Here is a 19,865-nt window from a genome sequence, read left to right as displayed (position 1 = left end):
GGTTCAACTGCATATTTTACAGTGTCTCAAAGAAGACAGATGTTTGTTTCCTGCTCATATAAAAATGTCTGGAGGTCGGCAGTCAAGGGCTGGCACAGCAGCTCTATACACTAACAGCCCTGGTTCCTTGCATCTTGTTGCTCTGCCGTCCTGTTTATAAACTCCACTTTGTGGTCTAATACGGCTACTCAAACTCCACCCATCACAGCTGCATTCCAGGCACCTGGAAGAAGATGGATATGAGGAATGCTGTACTCTCCCCATTTAAGGACACTTTCCAGAAATTGCTCATAAGTCCACTTAGATTTCATTGACAAGCATGATAACTAGCAAAGATGGGGGATAACTAGCAAAGAGGACTAGATAGCAATGTTACCAGCTAAAAGTCAGGGTCCTCATTACCACAGAAGAAAAAGAGAATAAATACTGAGAGGTAGCAGCAGCCTCTTTCAAAAGTTCCTATTGTGACCAGGTGACGTTCTGGGTACAAGGAAACAAAGATCAGAAACACATAGGGTCTATGCTTGAGGCATTAGTCTAATAGGAAAAGCAATATGTAAATGAATAATTACTCAAAATTTCAAGCCAGGCAACAACCACTGTTAGAAGACCTTGGCTTTTCTGAGTTCCTAAAGACTCCTTGCATCCAAAGAGTTGAAAAAGGAAGTGGATAGTTCTAGTGCTTTACATCACTAAACCATACAGACTGCTTCAATACTCCACAGCTTTAACAATGGACGTTTCTCAGCTCTATTCTACCGGACTTGATACGAAAGCAAAGTTCATCTAAACCTCTATAAACATATGTAAACTGTGGTAGTAATTTTAACAATTTGAAAATCCCCATTTCAGAAATGTGTCAACACTCAATAATTTTTTTTAACTTGTCAGAAATGAAACTAAATGACTGTTTTAAGAAGACTATATATAAACTACAAGGCCAAATGAAAAGAAATAAGCAGTGATAGCACATCAAAAAGAAAAAAAAGAAGTAATTCCGTAACTTACTGTTAACCACTGGTTATCCAGTAGTTCCTTAGCTGTGATTCTGTGAGCAGGATCTACTTTCATAAGTTGTTTCAAAACACTTTTAGCTGCAAATAAGGGGAGAACACCGAACATCTTACTTATCTTAGCTACAATTAATACCGTACGTTTTCCAATTTATTTAGGATTAGGTCTGTATGATATGAAGGGAAGATGTCAGTTACAAAATAAACATCATCAGTGGGAATTTGGGATTAACAGATACACACTACTGTATACAAAACAGATAAACAACAAGGACCTACTGTATAGCACAGGGAACCATATTCAATATCCTGTAATAACCTATAATGGAAAAAAAATCTGAAAAAGAATATATATATATAACTGATACACTTTGCTGTATACCTGAAACACTAAATCAACTATATTTCAATAAAAATATTTTCAGTATAAATGGCCAATATTAAATAAACTTTAAGGCCTTAAGTGAGGTTTTATTGTTTGTATTACCTGGTTTATGGTCTCTAGTAAAAAAAAAATTAGCTAGATAATCAGCAAATTTCCTCTTCAATTTTTATGATGTATTTTGTTTTTGTTGAAAGCTTTGTAACAATCACAGTGAAGATATCACTATTTCCACAAGTATACAGTGTTTATTTCTACAAGTAAATTTAATGATTAAACAGAGGTTTTTAAGTATGAGAATTACCGGTCAGGTTTCTTACATTATGTATATTTGCTTTAGTAAATAATACTTACCAGAATCACTTATGGAATCCCAGACTGACTTTTTAAAATTTAATTCTCCCTTTCTTATTAATTCAAAAAGCTTCTCTTCTGAGCTTGCCATAAAGGGTGGTTCTCCACATAATCTACATCAAAGACAATCAATTTGTTTAGATTTTTAAATTAATCAAAATAAGGGTATTAAAACCTAAGTTTCCACAGAACTTGGAAGCAGTGGTGCTTCATATTTAAGTAAAGGAGAGTAAAAGGTAGGAACTTCTCTGGACATAGAAATGGAAGGAAAGGAGTTTTGCAAGATCAGTGTTAGGCGATACATTGAAACCTCCAGATCTGCAAATGACCCAAAGTTCTTCCAGGTGGGGAAACACTAAGCTTAAATGGGGTTAAATTACAGAAAAGTGTGCGAGTTGAGTTGAAGTGCACAGGAGCAGTGGATAATAGAGGAGAAACACTTCTCTGTGGGCACTGTTTAATGAATGCCTTAAAGTACATAATTCAAACTGGGTAATTAGGTTTATTTATTTATTTATTTATTTATTTTAATGGAGGTACTGGGGATTGACCCCAGGACTTCGTGCACACTAAGCATGCGCTCTACCACTGAGCTATACCCTCTCCACTAGAACCTTTTGAAAGGAAGTACTGTACTATAGTTTACAAGCATGGTAAGCCAATGCTTCAAGAGGTGATCCAGTCCAAAACTATAAGAACATGCTTAAAAGCTGCAAATGCTAGCCATCATCTTTATTGTCGAACCCAACCTTGGAGGGCAGCCCTGAAGACGAAAATCAGATTTTCCCAATGACAACCAGATGGAAGATGGACTTGGGCTCATCACAGAGGCAGCTCTGTATGTCTAGTCTTTAACTCTCAGGATTGTATTTTCTCACTTTATTACCGAAAGAATAAAATGGCATACATCCACTACACTTCCCAAATGCTGGTCTATTGTGTGCATAAGTATAATGAATCTCTAAATCTCTTAACAGATTTTTGCCTGATTTTTTAAGTTACATTTTTCTTTAAGTTCTTTAAAAATCTTTCCCATGAATATTTTTGGAACAAGTCTAGATTTGGTAAATATTTTACATGATAATGATTATGATGATAATGATTTTCCTAGGGGAGGGGAGGAAGCTGTTTCGTCCTCATAGTTTATCAAACTAGGCTGAATAGCAGAACTTTTCATTTACCAATAGGTTCTTGTTAAGAGATAGGTATTTAACAAATTGTTCTGAGAACTCTCATTTTAATGCTTTCTATTTCTCCAGCTCATTCTGACCCTCCTCTCTCTCATATTACTTGCCTCTCTATTGTTTAGTTTTAAAATGCAGCTTTTAAACAAAAGCCAGAAAAATGATCTTATGGACAATTACTATCTATTATCACAAGTACAGGCTGGCAAAAGCTCAGCTCATTGAGTCTGTTAACAACCAGTGATATGCACATTCACCAGTTTCCTAGCGGCTCCTGCACTGCCTGACTAGCATGCAACCATAGCTTAAGGGCTATGTTTAAAAAATTCCACTTTTTTCTGTCCTTTGCAATTTTACTTACACCAAATGTATCTAATGGTTGGTCAATCAGCAGCATATGAAATTTTATTATGGCAATTTTCTGCACATTCAGAAAAGGGAATCCAAGACATGAAAAATGCCTCTTAAAGCCTTCCTATTATTTTCTGTTTCACAGGAATCAAAACAGAGAAGATTGTGCCCGTAAAGAGTATTTATGTTAATTTCACCTTGAGAAACTATGTTATCATTGTCCAATTAAGTAGCAACGAGTCAGGGGTAACTAATAAATAAGAAAATAACCTCCCTGGAAAAAGGAATATGTTTATGCCCTTGGTGAAGGAAATTATCTATAAGACCACTGGGCTCTGGCAGATTAATGAATGAGTACTGATTAGCTAAGTAAGAATCTACTGTAAAGAAAAAAAAGATGTCATTATTATGATATGCAGTCATGCTCACAAGCAGAAAAATTAAAATTACATCTTTAAGTAGGAGAAAAAAGTTTTAAGATATGTAATACATTATCACTTTCCTTAACACCAAAATTCAAACTGAGGGCAGCAAACATTACATGAATGATGTAATAATAGATTACATATATTACATTTGACTTGGGCTATCTAGAAAGTCTCAAGAGTATAAAACATTAACTTTAAATAGTTATGTATATATAAATATTTTTTTCCCTTAACAAAGATACTGGGGAGTGAACCCAGAATCTCACGCATGCCAAGCATGTGCTCTACTACTGAGCTCTATCCACCACCCCCAATAGTTATATTCTTAATTAAAAACTAAGGCTCAGAATTTTTATGATATGATTCTGATTAGCACAAAACAATAATCAAGAACTTTGTGCATACATTTATACTTTATGCAATCTAAGCAGTGATGTGTGTTGATCATCTGAGTGATAGCTACAACCACATCATCCAGTTTCTACTGCCTGTGTATTCCAGTTCACAGAACTGTGAAAAAGCACCTACTGTGATGTCAGTATTTAGAAACGACCTGGAAGAGGCAGCACACAGCGAACTCTTCAAAATGACCATAAAACTGATGTTGCGTCAACCTAAGAATTTTCCTATTCACCAGAGGCAGAATAATGACCACTAACTTTTCAAAACACCTCCTAAACAATTCACTTTAATTCAATTTAACAAACATGTATGGAGCACTGACTACACACCTACTATGGTACCAGATACCAGGGCTGTAAAGATGAATAATATAAGATCGCTGTCTTTCATGGAGTTTAGGGCAAGAAAAGCAGTCACACTACACATAATATAATAATTACATTACATTATAATCTTGTTTCTAAAAGTGCTATGAGAACACAGAAAAGTGAACAACTAATTCTAACAAGTTTACACACGTGCAAACTTTCATGACTAAATATGCTTATTATTTTGTTTTTCTTTCAACATCACTGTTTTACATGCATCTTTGTACGTTGCCTTAAATCCTCTGTGGAGTGTGGGAAAGTATACACATAACGAATGTACTTATTCTGCCGGGGTAGAGCAGGAGTTAGGGAAATAGAAGTTGTCAATGTGTGAGCCAGATACACTCAGGAAAGGGGTTAGTAGAGAAGAAAAAAGAATATCTGGGCAGCAGAAACTGCATGAGCAAAGACCCAGAGGCCCACAGTGTGGTGTCTATGTCATAAGGAGTGGCCTAGCGTGGCCACCAGCACAGAGTAGGTACATGGGACCACACGTGCAGACCAAGATTGGAGACGCTTGCTGGAGCCAGGCCGGGAAAGATGTGAGCCATGCATGCGGGGATGCCTTGACATTTTTCTACAGTGAGGGAGAATTATCAGAGGTTGTTCATCAGGAAAGCAGTACAATCAGATCTGTGATTTAGAAAGACAACCCTGACAACTGTGTGAAGGATGAACCAGAGGCAGGAGAAGAGACAGAAAGACACTGCAATATTCTAGAAAAGGGACCATAAAGAGAAAGGACACGAGTGAAGAGAAATGAAATAATAGGTGAGGATATTTCAAAGGAAAAACACAGGACCTGAGGTTAGACTGAATCTTCAGAGTAAGACAGAAGGGAGAGCAGAAGAGGCCAACGTTTTCAGTAGCATTAAGGGGATTAGGAACTACAGAACACTCCCTGGATCCTGGGCTGAGCCTCTGTCTAGTCACACATGCCCTGCCTATCAGTGGCTCTGGTGCCAGGTCCCAGTACCTCCCTCTACCTGATGCTCTACCAGTGAGTCTCTTGAGAAAATACAAAGAAGTTTTTGGTTTGTAGCAAAGATCAGGGAGATGCTGAGGCAAGTTTTTCACTTTGCTCAGATCACACAGTGTATCGCAGCATTTACAGATCAGTGAAAAGCAAAACTGAAAGTTATAAATTTACTGTATTTAAAAATACCTAATGGATGTACCTGACAACTAATAAGACAGATTCTACAACCACTTTCCAATTGTTTCTTCAGTCGCTTTCTTAAAACAATACTGTTTAGTCTTAATTTAAAATCTATGTAATGCTACTGTTAGGGACCACCATTCATTTTAACTGTACATTAGCAGGCTACTTACAAAATGTACATTATGACACCTATGCTCCAAATGTCACACTGCTGGCTATAGTCGTGGGCATTGATAACTTCAGGGGCTGCCAAACAAGCAGAAATAAAATAATATTAATAATACAATAAATGACTTTTAAATGCTTAAACACAAAGCATGAAAAATGTGCTGATGTGTTGCAATTTATTCCCCGACAGGGAAAAAGAGAACCACCAGCAGCTGTTGCATGAATAATACACGGGCCTTAACGACTGACGTCGCCACATCCTCACTCCTGTCATTTGGCTTCTCGTGAACGACGGCACGAACTGTAGGGCTAAATGTAAGACTCTCCATCCCTTTCAAGTTGTTAAGAAATGATTTTTGCAAAGATCGTGTCGTTACAGAAGAAGACAACAATATCTCAGTTCTTTTCCAAAAATAGAATTGAAAACATGTCTCAAGCAGATACAATTTAAAGCAAGCCCAATGTGTGGAAATCTGGATTTACAGAGAAACTAAGATAAATGGTTATAAATCACTTTAGTAAAGTAACAATAATAATAACAACATCATAGCACTCCTATGACAGAATATGAATTATTTTCCACCTTTTCAAAATGAGAAAACTAAGACAAAGAGTGAGCTCCTACAGCATAACTCGATCAAACAGCCAATTAGTCACAGGATGAGGACGAGGATGCAGGCACTCCTGACTCCTCCGTTCCGTGCTTCTTCCTTGCAATGTGTCCACAACAGGCGTCCTTTAAACGATCTTCTCGAAGGAGAACATTTTTTTACTTTGAGGTAGCACATTTTTTAATGATTAGATTTTTAGAATGGCTGGCTTTTTAAAAAGTCACATATGCTATCTCAGGGAATGTCTGTTATGCCCTGTAGACAGCTCGGGATCTCAGGGAGGGCCAACTCTAGGTTACCAAGGATTAACCCTGGCGTCATTCAAGGGTCACCTGTATATATTTGAATAGAACTTAAAATTCACGAAGTACTTCTGGATAAATGATGTTATTCGTATAAGTTATGGTAAGAGTCATGTGAGATGGGTATGTAAGCATTTGACTCACTTTGCCAGTAAGGAAACTAAGGTTCTGCTATACATATTAAGTGACTTATCTCAAGTGACATAGTTACAGAGCACCTCCCACGTAGAAAGTGTTTTTACTTTAGGAAGCAGTTTCAATCTCCCTCCAAACACACATCTTTTATAATTATCAAAAGCAAATGAAATTTCATTTCCTCTTCCTACTGTTAAAGGAACTTAAAAGCCACAAAAAGGAGTCAAAAAGTAAACAGGAGAAAGAATGAGAAAAGGCTCAACTATAGATAGTTAAACTGAGAAATTTGTCTCCAAATCATTGAAAATTAACTAATTATTATTTTCCTTTAAGTAACTACTTGTATTCTTTAACTCTACTTAAATTTTTAAAATACTGGGCCATTCAAGTTCAAGTTGCTCTATGGTCGTGTGCTTCTGACAACAGCAGATCTCCACGTCTGAGGCATCACACAGCAGGGGCCCGGGATTAGCAGCCCGCACTCTTTCAGAGTTCTTCGTGATCAGGGGCATTTCTCTTGCACTGTCATCACAGCTCTCACAGGGAGGCAGAGGCCAGAACGACTGTGCCAAGGAGCCATTCAGGAAGTCAGCAAAGCTCCAGAAACCATCTGTCTTCCCTCTTGTTCTCTCACTTGTTATCAGTGTAGACAACTAATAAGCAGGCATAAAACTCAGGGTGCTTGGATATATTTTCCCCGTGTAACTACAGACCAGCTGTCTTTTGCCAACAGGAGGATATGAACAGAATCTCAAGTAGCCTCTTCCCAAATAAGATAAAACAATTTAGAAACTTTATGTATCAAGTAGGCAAAAAAACAATGAACTAGGTATACTCCCCAGCAAAAAAAATGAATAAACTACTGATATAACAACATGGGTAAGTCTCAAAATCATCACATGGAACAGAAGAAGATGGACACAAAAGAATATATACTTATGCTTCAATTTATATCAAGTTCTAGACAAGCAAAACTCAGCTAAGGCAATGGGAATCATCAGTCGTTGCAGGGTCTGGATGGGGGAGTGACTGAGAGGGACACAAAGGAAATTTCTGGGGTAATGGAAATGTTCTATATCTTCACTGGGGTGATGATTATATAAGTAAATGCATTTGTCAAAACCCATTAAACTTTACACTTAAAATCTGTGCATTTTACTATATGTAAATTATATTTCAATACACTATATATTTTCAAGAAATCTACTAAAAGTACGTAAAGAATCTATCAAAGTCCTATCTTGGTGGGTGACTTTAATAACTCTCTTAGAAATCAACAGAAAAAGCAAGCAAAATTAAACTGACAATATGGACTGGGTGACCCAGATGGTGGAGCAGGAAGATCCTGAATTCATCACCTCTGTGGACACACCAAAATTACAACTATTTACTGAGCACCTATCTGTGAGAATGACCTGAAGACTAGCAGAAAAGAATTTCCACAACTAAAGACATAAAGTGAAAATCACAACCAGATGCGTAGGTGGAGATGTATAGTTAGGACCTACGCACCCAGGTCAGCGACCCCAAAGAGGAGGAATGCCACAATTTTAGAGGTCTTCCTCAGGGAGTGAGGGGGTCTTTGCCCTACTTTGGGTTCCCCAGCCTGGGGGTCCTGCACCAGGAAGATGAGCCCACAGAACTCCTGGCTTTGAAAACCAGTAGGACTTATGCTCAGGAGAGCTGGAGGGCTACAGGAAACAAGAGACTCTGCTCTTTAAGGGTGCACACAAAATCCCACCCACTCTGAATCAGCTCAGAGGCAGTAGTTTGAAAGGAGCCTGGGTCAGACCAACTTGCTGATCTTAAAGAACATCCTGGAGAGGCAGGAGGCAGATGGGACTCTCCCTGGGGACCAGCAGTAGCCATGTGGGGGAGTTCGTTCTGCCACATGGACTGGGACTGGCAAGCACCATTCTGGATTCCTCCCTCCAGCTTATTAGTGCAGGTTCCTGGCCCCAACCACTAACAGGCTCCCCAAGGCCCTAGGAACAATTGCAGAAACCTGGTCCGACCACCAGCAGACTGGCATCAACACCAAACACCCACCCCCTGCCATGCAGATCACCATGCAGGAACCCAGCCTTGCCCAGCAGCAGGCCAGCAGCAGCCCCACACTTACCCAGGCCATGCAGTTAACCCCGCAAGAAGCCTAATCCACCTTCTAGCAGGCCCAGAGCCACTGTACATGGCACGGCCTCATAGCCAATCGGCCCGGGGCTAGTCCCACCTACCAGTGAGCCCACGGTAGTCAGCCCCACAACAACAGAAAGGTGTAGGCCACTTAGGAGGCACCCCTAGAGCACAGAGCTTCAGTGACCAGCGGGGAGCAGCTGCTGGGCCCCACATCTCCTATAGAAGGCCACTTCTCCAAGGTCAGAAAATGTGCCAACATACCCAATACATAAAAAAATACAAAGAGAATTGGGCAAAAGAAAAAGAAAAAACTGCAAAAAGCATAAACACGTGAAGTCTAAATAGCATACTACTAAACAACCAATGGATCAATGAAGAAGTCAAAGAGGAAATAAAAAATACCTAAAAGAGAAAGAAAAATGGGAACACAATGATCCAAAATCTGTGGGACACAGAAAAGCAGTTCCAAGAGGGAAGTTTATAGTGATAACTCTTACTTCAGGAAAGAAGAAAAATATGAAACAAACAACCTAATCTTACACCTAAAGGAACTAGTAAGAGAAGAGCAAACAAAAGCCAAAGTTAGTAGAAGAAAAGAAATAATAAAGAGCAGATTGGAAATAAATGAAATAGAGACTATAAAGAAATATAAAAAAAATAAATGAAACTAAGAGCTAGTTCTTTGAAAAGATTTGAAAAATTAAAAACTTTTAGCAAGACTCATCAAGAAAAAAGATACAAATAAATAAAATCAGAATGAAAGAGAAGTTACAACCAACACTACAGAAATACAAACAAACATAAGAACACATGAACAATTATACAGCAATAAAACGGACAACTTAGAAGGAATGGATAATTTCCTAGAAATGTACAACCTCCCAAGACTGAATCAGGAAAAAATAGAAAATATGAACAGACCAATTACCAGTAATGAAATTAAATCAATTAAAAAACTCCCAACAAACAAAAATCCAGGACCAGACAGCTTCACAGGTGAATTCTACAAAACATTTAAAGAAGAGTTAACATCTATCCTAATGAAACTATTCCAAAAAGTTGAAGAAGAAGGAACACTTCCAAACTCATTTTATAAGGCTGGCATCACCCTGATACCAAAACCAAACAAAGACACCACAAAAAAAGAAAATTAAAGGACAGTATCATTGATGAACCCAGATGCAAAAAACCTCAGCAAAATATTAGCAAACTGAATTCAACAATACATTTAAAGAATCATACAACACAACTGAGTGGGATTTAGCCCAGAAACTCAAGGATGGTTCAATACCTTGAAATTAATCAATGTGCTACACCACATTAACAAATTGAAGGATAAAAATCATATGATCATCTCAACTAGATGCAGAAAAAGCTTTTGGCAAAATTCAATATCTGTTTATGATAAATAAAAAACCTCTTCAGAAAGCAGATATAGAAAGAACATACCTCAACATAATAAAGGCCATAATGACAAACCTACAGCCAACATCATACCTGGTGAAAAGCTGAAAGCATAACTTCTAAGAGCAGGAACAAGACAAGGATGCCTACTCTCACCACTTTTATTCAGTATAGTATTGGAAGTCCTAGCCACAGTAATCAGAAAAGAAAAAGAAATAAAAAAAATCCAAATTGGAAATGAAGAAATAAACTGTCACTGTTTACAACTGACATGATATTATACTCAGAAAATCCTAAAGATGCCACCAAAGAACTATTGGAATAAATGAATTCAGTAAAGTTGCAGGATATAGAATTAAAATACAGATAATCTATTGCATTTCTATACATTAACAACAAACTATCAGAAAAAGAAATTAAGAAAACAATCCCATTTACAACTGCATCTAAAAGAATAAATACCTAGGAATAAATCTAACCAAGGAGAAAACTGTAAGACAATGATGAAAGAAACTGAAGACAACACAAACAGATGGAAAGATACAACACATCCACAGACTGGAAGAATTAATATTGTTAAAATGACCATACTACCCAAGGCAATCTAGAGATTCAGTGCAATCCCTATCAAAATACCAATGGCATTTTTCACAGACTAGAACAAATAATTCTAAAATGTGTACAAAAACACAAAAGACCCTGAATAGTCAAAACAATCTTGAGAAAGAACAGAGCTAGAGGTATCATGTTCCTTGGTTTCATACTTTACTACAAAGCTACAGTAATCAAAACAGTATAATACTGGTGCAAAACAGACACATAGATCAATGGAGCAGAATAGAGAGTCCAGAAGTGAACCCACACTTATATGGTCAATTAATCTATGCCAGAGGAGGCAAGAATATACAATGGAGAAATGATAGTCTCTTCAATAAATGGTGTTGGAAAAACTGGACAGCTACATGCAAAAGAATCAAAGTGGACCACTTTCTCATACCATATACAATTTAAAGACTCTCAAAATGGATTAAAGACTTACATATAAGACCTGAAACCATAAAACTCCTAGAAGAAAACATAGGCAGTACACTCTTTGACATCAGTCTTTAGCAATATTTTTGGATATGTCTCCTCAAGCAAGGGAACAAAATCAAAAATAAACAAATGAGACTATAACAAATTTAAAATCTTTTGCACAGAGAAGATAACTATTCAACAAAATGAAAAGGCCACCTATTAAGTGAGAAAAGATATTTGCAAGTGATATACCTGATAATGGTTAATTCAAAATACACAAAGAACTCATACAATTCAACATCAAAAAACCAAACAACCTGACTTAAAAATGGGCAGAAGACTTGAATAGACATTTTTCCAAAGAAGACATAGATGGCCAACAGGCACATGAAAAGATGTTCAACATTGCTAAGTATCAGAGAAATGCAAATCAGAACCACAATGAGATGCCACCTCACCCCTATCAGAATGGCTATCGTCAAAAAGACAACAAATAACAGGTGTTAACAAGGATGTAGAGCAAAGGGAACCTTTGTGCACTATTGGTGGGAATGTTAAATTGGTCCAGCCACTATGGAAAACAGTACAAAAGTTCCTCAAAAAATTAAAAATAAAACTGCCATATAATCCAGCAATTCTACTTAAGGGTATTTTTCTGGAAAAAATAAGAATTTGAAGAGATGTCTGCACCCCTATGTTCACTGCAGCATTATTTACAATAGCCAAGATACAGAAGAAACCTAAGTGCCCACTGATAGATAAATGGATAAAGAAGATGTGATTTACATACACAACGGAATGTTACTTAGTCATAAAAAATGAAATCTTGCCATTTGCAAGAACACAGATGGTTCCTGAGGGTATTATGCTAAGTGAAATAAGCCAGAAAGAGAAAGACAAATACCATATGATCTTACTTATATATGGAATCTAAAAAACAAAACAAACAGTATAATACAAAATGGACACAGGTTCATAAATATAGAGAACAAACAGGTGGTTGCCAGGAGGGTGGGGGGCAAAATAAGTGAAGGGGATTAAGAGGTACAAGCCTCCAGTTTAAACTAAATAAACTACAGGAATGTAACATGCAGCATATGAAATATGATCAATAATACTGCAATAACTTTGTATGGGACAGATGGTTGCTAGACTTATTGTGGTGATCATCTCATAATGTATGCAAATGTCAAATCACTGTGTAGTGTATCTGAAACTAACATAATATTGTACATCAACTATATTTCAATGAAATTAATTAACAATATGGAAAATCTGAATCACAAAGGTATCACATTTGATTTTATAAGCACACACATATGAAAATTTTTATGCTCAGCAAACCAGGAATATACAGTTGTCCCCCGATTTCTGTGGTGGATTGGTTTGAGGACACAGATCCTACCCCCTTAGCCCCGACACCCGTCAGATACCAAAATTCATGGATGCTTAAGTCCCTTATACAAATTGGCTTAGTATTTGCATATAACCTATGTATATCCTCCCATATACTTTAAATCATCTCTAGATTACTTATGATACCTAATACAACATAAATGCTGTATAAATAGTTGCCACTGTGTGGCAAATTCAAGATTCGCTTTTTAGAAACTTTTGAAATTTTTTCTCAAATATTTTCGATCTGTGGTTGGTTGAAACTGCAGATGCAAAACCCACAGACACGGACGGCTAACTGTACGTGCTTTTTAATTATTCAATGTAACATTTGCAAAAAACTAATCAGTGTTCAATCACAGTGAAAATTCCTAAAAGTTGAAAACCTTCAAGTCACAATTGCCTAGTATAAAGAAGAAAACTAAACAAAAAAACCAAAAGGCTAGACAAATTAACACACATTCACATGAGCATCAAACACATCTGAACCACCTGGAAAATTTTAAAAGCACCTCTAAAACTTCTTGGATTAAAGAAGAAGACTAAAACTAAAATTATACACAAATAAGAAATGAATAAAGAACACTGTATAGCAAAAGAAACAGTCAAAGAAGTACTCAGAAGAAAATTAATGGCCTTAAATGCATTTATGAGAAAATAAGAAGACTGAAAATAAATAAGCATTTAGCTTAGGAATTTCAAAAATAAATGAAAAGAAGACAGAAAGAGGGAATTCAGAAAGATAAAAGCAGAAATTAATGAAAAAGCAAATCAAATAACACTAGACTTGAGCTGGTGTTTTGAAAGCCCAATAAATTGTCTTAACCACTAAAAAATTTGATCAAGAGAAAAATGAGTAGTATTATTACAAGAAATAAAGTTGAGCACTAAGTGCTAGGTATGGTGCTAAGCACTTTATGCATATTTTCCCATTTAATTCCCATGTCAACCTAGTAAAAAAGATATTATTATTATCATCGTAAACACATCCTCTCCCTTTCCCTGCTTTATTTTTCTTCCTTAGCACTTCTAATATACCAGATATTTTTACCTTGTTTAATATTTGTATCAATATAACATTTTTATGTTTTGTTCGCTGTTGTGTTCCCAATACCTAGACCAGTGTCTGACACAAAGTAGGCCCCCAAATATTTTTTGCTAGAGGGAGATATAATCCCTATTATACAGAAGTAGAAACTGTGACAAAAGCAGTTTGCCCAAGGTTAAGCAGAAATCAAGCGGCAGAGCTGGAATCCTGAGTTAGCCAAGTGATGTCAGAGGCCAGATTGCTAATATTACATTATATTGCTCCCTAATAAATATGAGGAATTCATAGGGAGATATACCCACAGATTTGAGAATTACAAGTGAACATAATATGTATCTTTATGCCAATAAAACTTAAAATCTTAATGTAATGAATCATTTTCTAGAAAATCATAAATTATCAAAATGATTCAAGATGTGAAAAACTTGAATAACCTAATATAAATTGAAAATATAATAGAAACTTTATCCCCCAAAGGGTGCCAGGAATGAAACATTTTAAGGGGAAGTTTCATCAAACAATTAATGAACAGATGATTAAAAATATTTTATTTTTAAAATGAGGATACTATAACCCTAACATTAAAAAAGACAAGGGTAGCACAAAAGAAAGAAAGCTACATTCAAAGTTCCTAAATAAAGCGGGGACAAACTGAACACAGCAGTATATTAAACCAAGTGAGGTTTAATCCAAAACTACAAGGATGGTTCAACGCTTTTAAAATCTATTTATGTAACTATTTCATTAATAAATTTAAAGAGAAAAAAATATGATCATCTCAACAGGTACAGATTTGAACAGACACTTCACCAGAGAAGATACATGAATGACTAATACGCACATGAAGAGATGCTCAATATCGTTGGTCATTAAAGTAATGCAAATTAAAAACCACAGTGAAAATACTACTTCATAAGCACTAGAACAGCTATAATTAAAAAGATAGATAATATCGAGCGTTAGGCAAGGATGTGAAGAAATTGGACCCCTCATACATTGTTAGTGGGAAGGTAAAATGTTAGAACTACTTCAGAAAATTGGCAGTTTCTTAAAAAAATTAAACATAATACTGTATGACCCAGCAATTTCACTTCTAGGTAGCTACCTAAGGAAAATGAAACCATATGTCCACATAAAAACTTGCATATGAATGTTCATAGCAGCATGATTCATATTAGCCTCAAACTAGAAACTATGCACATGCCCATCAGCTAATAAACAGGTGAAAGTGTGGCACACATCCGTACAATGGACAGCTGCTCAGCAATGTAAAGGAACAGCCTACAGGTATGGGCTACAACAAGGATGTACCTCAAAAACTATGCTAAGTGAAAGAAGCCAGACCTATAAGACTACAACTTGTCTGATCCCATTTATATGAAATGTCCAGGAACAGTAAATCAAGAGACAAAAAGACTAGTGGTTTCCTGGGGCTTGGATGGGATTGAGATTGGGCAAAAATGGGCACGAGGCAACTTTTTGGGGTAGAACTGTTCTAAAATTGGATTGTGGTGATATTACACAACTCTGTGAATACATGAAAAATCACTGAATGGTGTATTTTTTGCAATATTTTAATTATACTTCAGGAAAGCTGTTAAAAATCACATTTAGAAAAATAGGAAACTGTTTATAAAATATATTTAATTAGTATTCTTTCTGAAAAACTACTTGATGGCAATGAAATTGGATAAAAACGGAAAGAAGCAAAACACGCACACGATTTTAGCATGAATTAACAAAACAATATTTAAGTTTGGGTGTATGGTTACCTAAGAGACATCAACAACTCTAAGAAGAGCTCAGAGAAAAATAAAAACTGTAACCGTTGAAAATAAGAACTATGAGAAATAATACTACCAACTAAAATGCTGCGACCTAAGAAAAGGTAGCTTGAGCAGGGCCATTAAGTCATGATGCAAAACCAAATTGCTCCAGTTTTCATCGACATTAGTTGTTCTACTTTTTCATATAGAAAAACAAATCACTCTAAATCTACTCACTTACCCATATAGATGGGGGTCCCACAGGTGGTCTGCAGCATGGCTTCACTCCTGCCCTGCTTCTTCACCGCCAAGCCAAAATCAGTCACCTACCGGAAGAAACTCAGACAGTCAGAGGACTGTTTTAGGTCCCAGAGCTCACTCATTCTGCAAATACGATTTTCACCACACTGTATTGCATTGAATTCGGGGATTCTTCAGGATGGAGAGGCTTTACTTGTATTACTAATAAGGACCTTGCACTCCCTCCACAACCCTTCCTCTCTGTGAAGAAGAAACTTGGTAAAGAGAAGTTTGGTTTCTCAAATCCTGAGAAAATACCCACGGTTTTGAATCTTTCATACCTTCTAATTAAATTCACCAATTCCACAGAGGAAGTTGCATCTTGCAAGAAGGCATTTAACTTTTCTTCGAGTAAAAAAGTTATTTCTAAAAAGTTCTTTCGTTGTAAAATACATTCTGGCCGTAGTGCGTTTATCATCTATTTTTCTGATGCTCTAGCTACGTTCCAGTTTAAAGCACTGTTACAAATGCAAATCATTATCTGCACTCACAGAAACTCCCCCCTCTTATAATTATTTATAAAACATTATCTCCAGTAAATGCTATCTTTCCTTTACTATTATTTCCTTTGTGTTTCTAAAGTATACTAATTAAAACAATTACTACACTATTTAAAACTGCGAGAAGCAAATTAACAGGGAAAAAAAAACCCACAATATAACTACAAATACACAGGAGGCCTACTGCTGCAACTGCAGTCTTTCTGCTCGGTTCTAAATCTTGGTCATTAAACATCTGGTTATTAAATATTCAGTGTGTGCCCTTGGTCTTGTCTCCCAAGTTGGAACAGCCTTGGGCTGAAAGCAGAAAAACACATTTATTGATCATACAACCAAAGATAGGCTCTTAGTCCACACTCACTGAATACAAAGTTTCCTGTGCCTTATGGAGTAAGAAAATGTTCCTATCAACATGTGATATCACTATTTTTCTAAAGAGTTTGGTAAATTTCTCCAGGAGTGCTCACAATGATCCTACTTGGAGCATCATGATACACGTTTTTCTCCACAGAAAATCTATTCAAATACCAAATATACAAAAGCTTTCATGATCCATTTCAGTTCTTTGGAGAGCATTTATTCCTTCATGCACCAAATATTAATTGAGCATATACTATGTTTCAGGCACAACTCCAGGTACCAACAAGGATTAAGACATATAGAAATCCTGCCCTCATAGAGTGTACAATGGAAATATTTATGAACATTTACTTGGATAAAACAGCAATGCGTTAAATCTATTTGTGTTATAACTGCAACAGACTGAGTTATTCACAGATAACATTTTATTCCCAAATTAACACATTCACATATTTTGAAAGCAGCCACTATTAAAGTGCTAAGTAATAAATAATATATCTTATCATTTATTTGACACTTAAGGGATGCTTAATTTGAATAAAATCCTCAAGAATAAATACCTGACACATTAATTGTGCTTAGGACATAAATATTAATACCCAGGAAATTTTTCAATGAGAAATACAGACTTTAGCATTAATTTAGTATCAAAAGCACAGCCAAGGTGCGTTTTTTTCTAAATCTGTAACACATTCACATCCAATTACCAGGCATAATTTTGAAATTAATTAGAATTCAGAGCATCTGTTTGTTTGCTATTAACTAATGATTCAGAACTATTCAAGTGAATATGTACTTAAAAACTTCAATAGCAGCACCTAACTTGTAAAATTATTCTTGTCAGTTACAACCTCTTTTGGTGAAATTTTAATTTTTTTAGCACAAGCCACTTATTTTTGGCTGTTTAAAAGCTTCCCAGAGTATCTAAAAAGAGGATGTACTTTGCCACTTTGCTATCAAACTGTTTATAGGCAAATATTTACCACCATTTCTAATATCTTACCTTTATGTTTAAGTTCATTTCATCATTACCATCAATAAAGCTGCTTTTAACCATTATGTTTTCCAGTTTTAGATCTCTATGCACTATATCTACCAAGAAAATAAATAAAAAATCAAATGAAATGAATAATGAAAAAATAGAGGGGACACATATAGAACAAAGAAATATATTTGACCAATTAACATCCACTGCTAAAAAATTTGAGGAGTGCCAGGTGTAATTGTGCCCAGTTCCATTCCCTTATATTTAAATCCCTTTTCCCCACATTTCTAACCTCAAAGAGCCATTATCTTTGCTCCCTCACCTCTCCCCAAACATTTGCTACTCCAACTGGCTGCCCTTCGTGACCAGTGGTCTGGTGAGGGTGGAAGAGGCTCCTGTCCAAGGTTAGGCATTCCCAAGAGGAGGGGGACACGTCGTTACAAGCCCAGGACCATTTCGTATGTCTCCAGGTCCTCAAATAAAGGATGACTTCTTCACTTCTATGCATATGTCATGGCCAATATAAATGCTTAACATATGCAACGTGGCTACCTGTATACAAACTACACTTATTTCAGTATATTTTTCTACAACTTCAGTACCACTTTCTTTCTCTTTCTATGTTAAAACCCCAAAATCCTTGAAATACAAAATCTCTAGTTGCACATGTCGGAGCTCAGGTAGGATTTTTATGTACATGCAAATACTTTCATGTACCAAATCCTCCCTTTGCAAGTGACTGATACAGTTCATCATCCATAGCAGCAATTTCCCTAAATTTAAAAAGTTATATGCATAATTTCTAAAGACATGCAGTCAAATGAGCCCTGGACTGGCAACAATACCTAACCATTTACGGTTCCCTTACACAGTCCCAGCCTGTGTTTTGGGGATTGTTCTTGTTTCTATTGCTCTGTTTATCTCTTCTTACATAGATATTACACAATTTTAATTAATATAATTTTATAATATGTCTTCACTCTTGGCAGGCCAAGTCTCTCTGCTGCCTCCATCATTCCTCTTTTCCATCATTTTCTTTACTATTCTCACTCATTTCAGGATAGTTCTATCAAGTTCTGTGAAAAATTCTGTTAAGATTTTGTTTGGAACTATACTGAATTTATAGCTTAATGTGGGAGAATTGACATTAGCGTAGTATTAAGCCTCTGCTTTCCTGTCCTTGCAAGAATTGTTGCCCTCTGCCTGGAAAGGCCTCCCTTTTTTGTCAGAGTTTGTGTTCCTCAATTCAAGTTTTGCTTCCTCTGTGAATTCTTCCCTGACTTTCCACATCAAATGAGGCACTTCATACGCCTTTGCTCCCTGCACTTTATACAGTTCTCCACAAGAGAAATGACCACATCACATTACAGTTTGTTTTCGGTACTCAATCTCCGATAATTTCCCTGAGGGGCAGGGGCCCTGTCTTTTAATCTGTAACTCTGGGACTAGACACAATGCAGGAGCTGCTCAGGAAATATCTGCTAAACGAATCCCCAGGTCCCAGGACCAGCTCTACTACACCTAACCATGTCACTTCACCTTTCTGAAACAAAGTCTTTTCTTGTCTGTAAAATGAGATGTTTCTAAAGTTACATGTGAGCCAAACTAACGTTGAAGGAAAAAAAGGAGGAGTGTGAGGAAAAACAGCAGCAGCAACACCAGAGAACAGTAAAGCAATTCAAATAATTAGAATGATATTCAAATGTGGATTTTAAAGTAGTGAAATGATTCTGTATGATATTATAGTGGTGGATACGTGTTGTTACACATTTATCCAAACCCACAGAATGTACAACACCACGAGTGAACCCTGACGCAGACTACGGATTTTGGGTAATGATGACGTGTCAGTGTAGGTTCATCGATTGTAACTAACCTACTGCTCTGGTGGGGGCTGCTGATCATGGGGGAGGATGTGCAGGTGCGGGCAGAAGGTATCTGGGAAATCTCTGTAACTTCTGCTCAGTTTTGCTTTGAATCTAAAACTGTTCTAATAATTAAGTCTAAAAAAAATTTAAATGCCTAGAATATATAGATTTTTAATGTTCTTAAGATATAAGTACTTTTTTATTAAGATATAAGTACTTTTAGAAA

The 19,865-nt window shown here is 36.4% G+C and overlaps 1 protein-coding gene across 9 annotated transcripts in view; it reads right to left on the bottom strand.

Moving 5' to 3' along the window:
• Window positions 1-19,865, bottom strand: part of STK33 (serine/threonine kinase 33) — a 129,481-nt gene that overhangs the window by 26,209 nt on the left and 83,407 nt on the right. For all 9 annotated transcript variants that reach the window (XM_032489090.1, XM_032489089.1, XM_032489097.1 and 6 more), the window contains 5 exons: window positions 17,790-17,878; window positions 15,868-15,952; window positions 5,815-5,890; window positions 1,750-1,862; window positions 1,009-1,094 (listed from right to left, as the gene is read on the bottom strand). In XM_032489090.1, coding sequence (XP_032344981.1) covers window positions 1,009-1,094; window positions 1,750-1,862; window positions 5,815-5,890; window positions 15,868-15,952; window positions 17,790-17,878 — 449 coding nt within the window. The remainder of the gene's footprint in view (window positions 1-1,008; window positions 1,095-1,749; window positions 1,863-5,814; window positions 5,891-15,867; window positions 15,953-17,789; window positions 17,879-19,865) is intronic.

Source organism: Camelus ferus, chromosome 10 (assembly GCF_009834535.1).
Source record: "Camelus ferus isolate YT-003-E chromosome 10, BCGSAC_Cfer_1.0, whole genome shotgun sequence".
Classification (NCBI taxonomy): Eukaryota; Metazoa; Chordata; class Mammalia; order Artiodactyla; family Camelidae; genus Camelus; species Camelus ferus.
The sequence above is the reverse complement of the archived record's forward strand: the minus strand, read 5'-3'. Positions and strand labels throughout refer to the sequence as shown.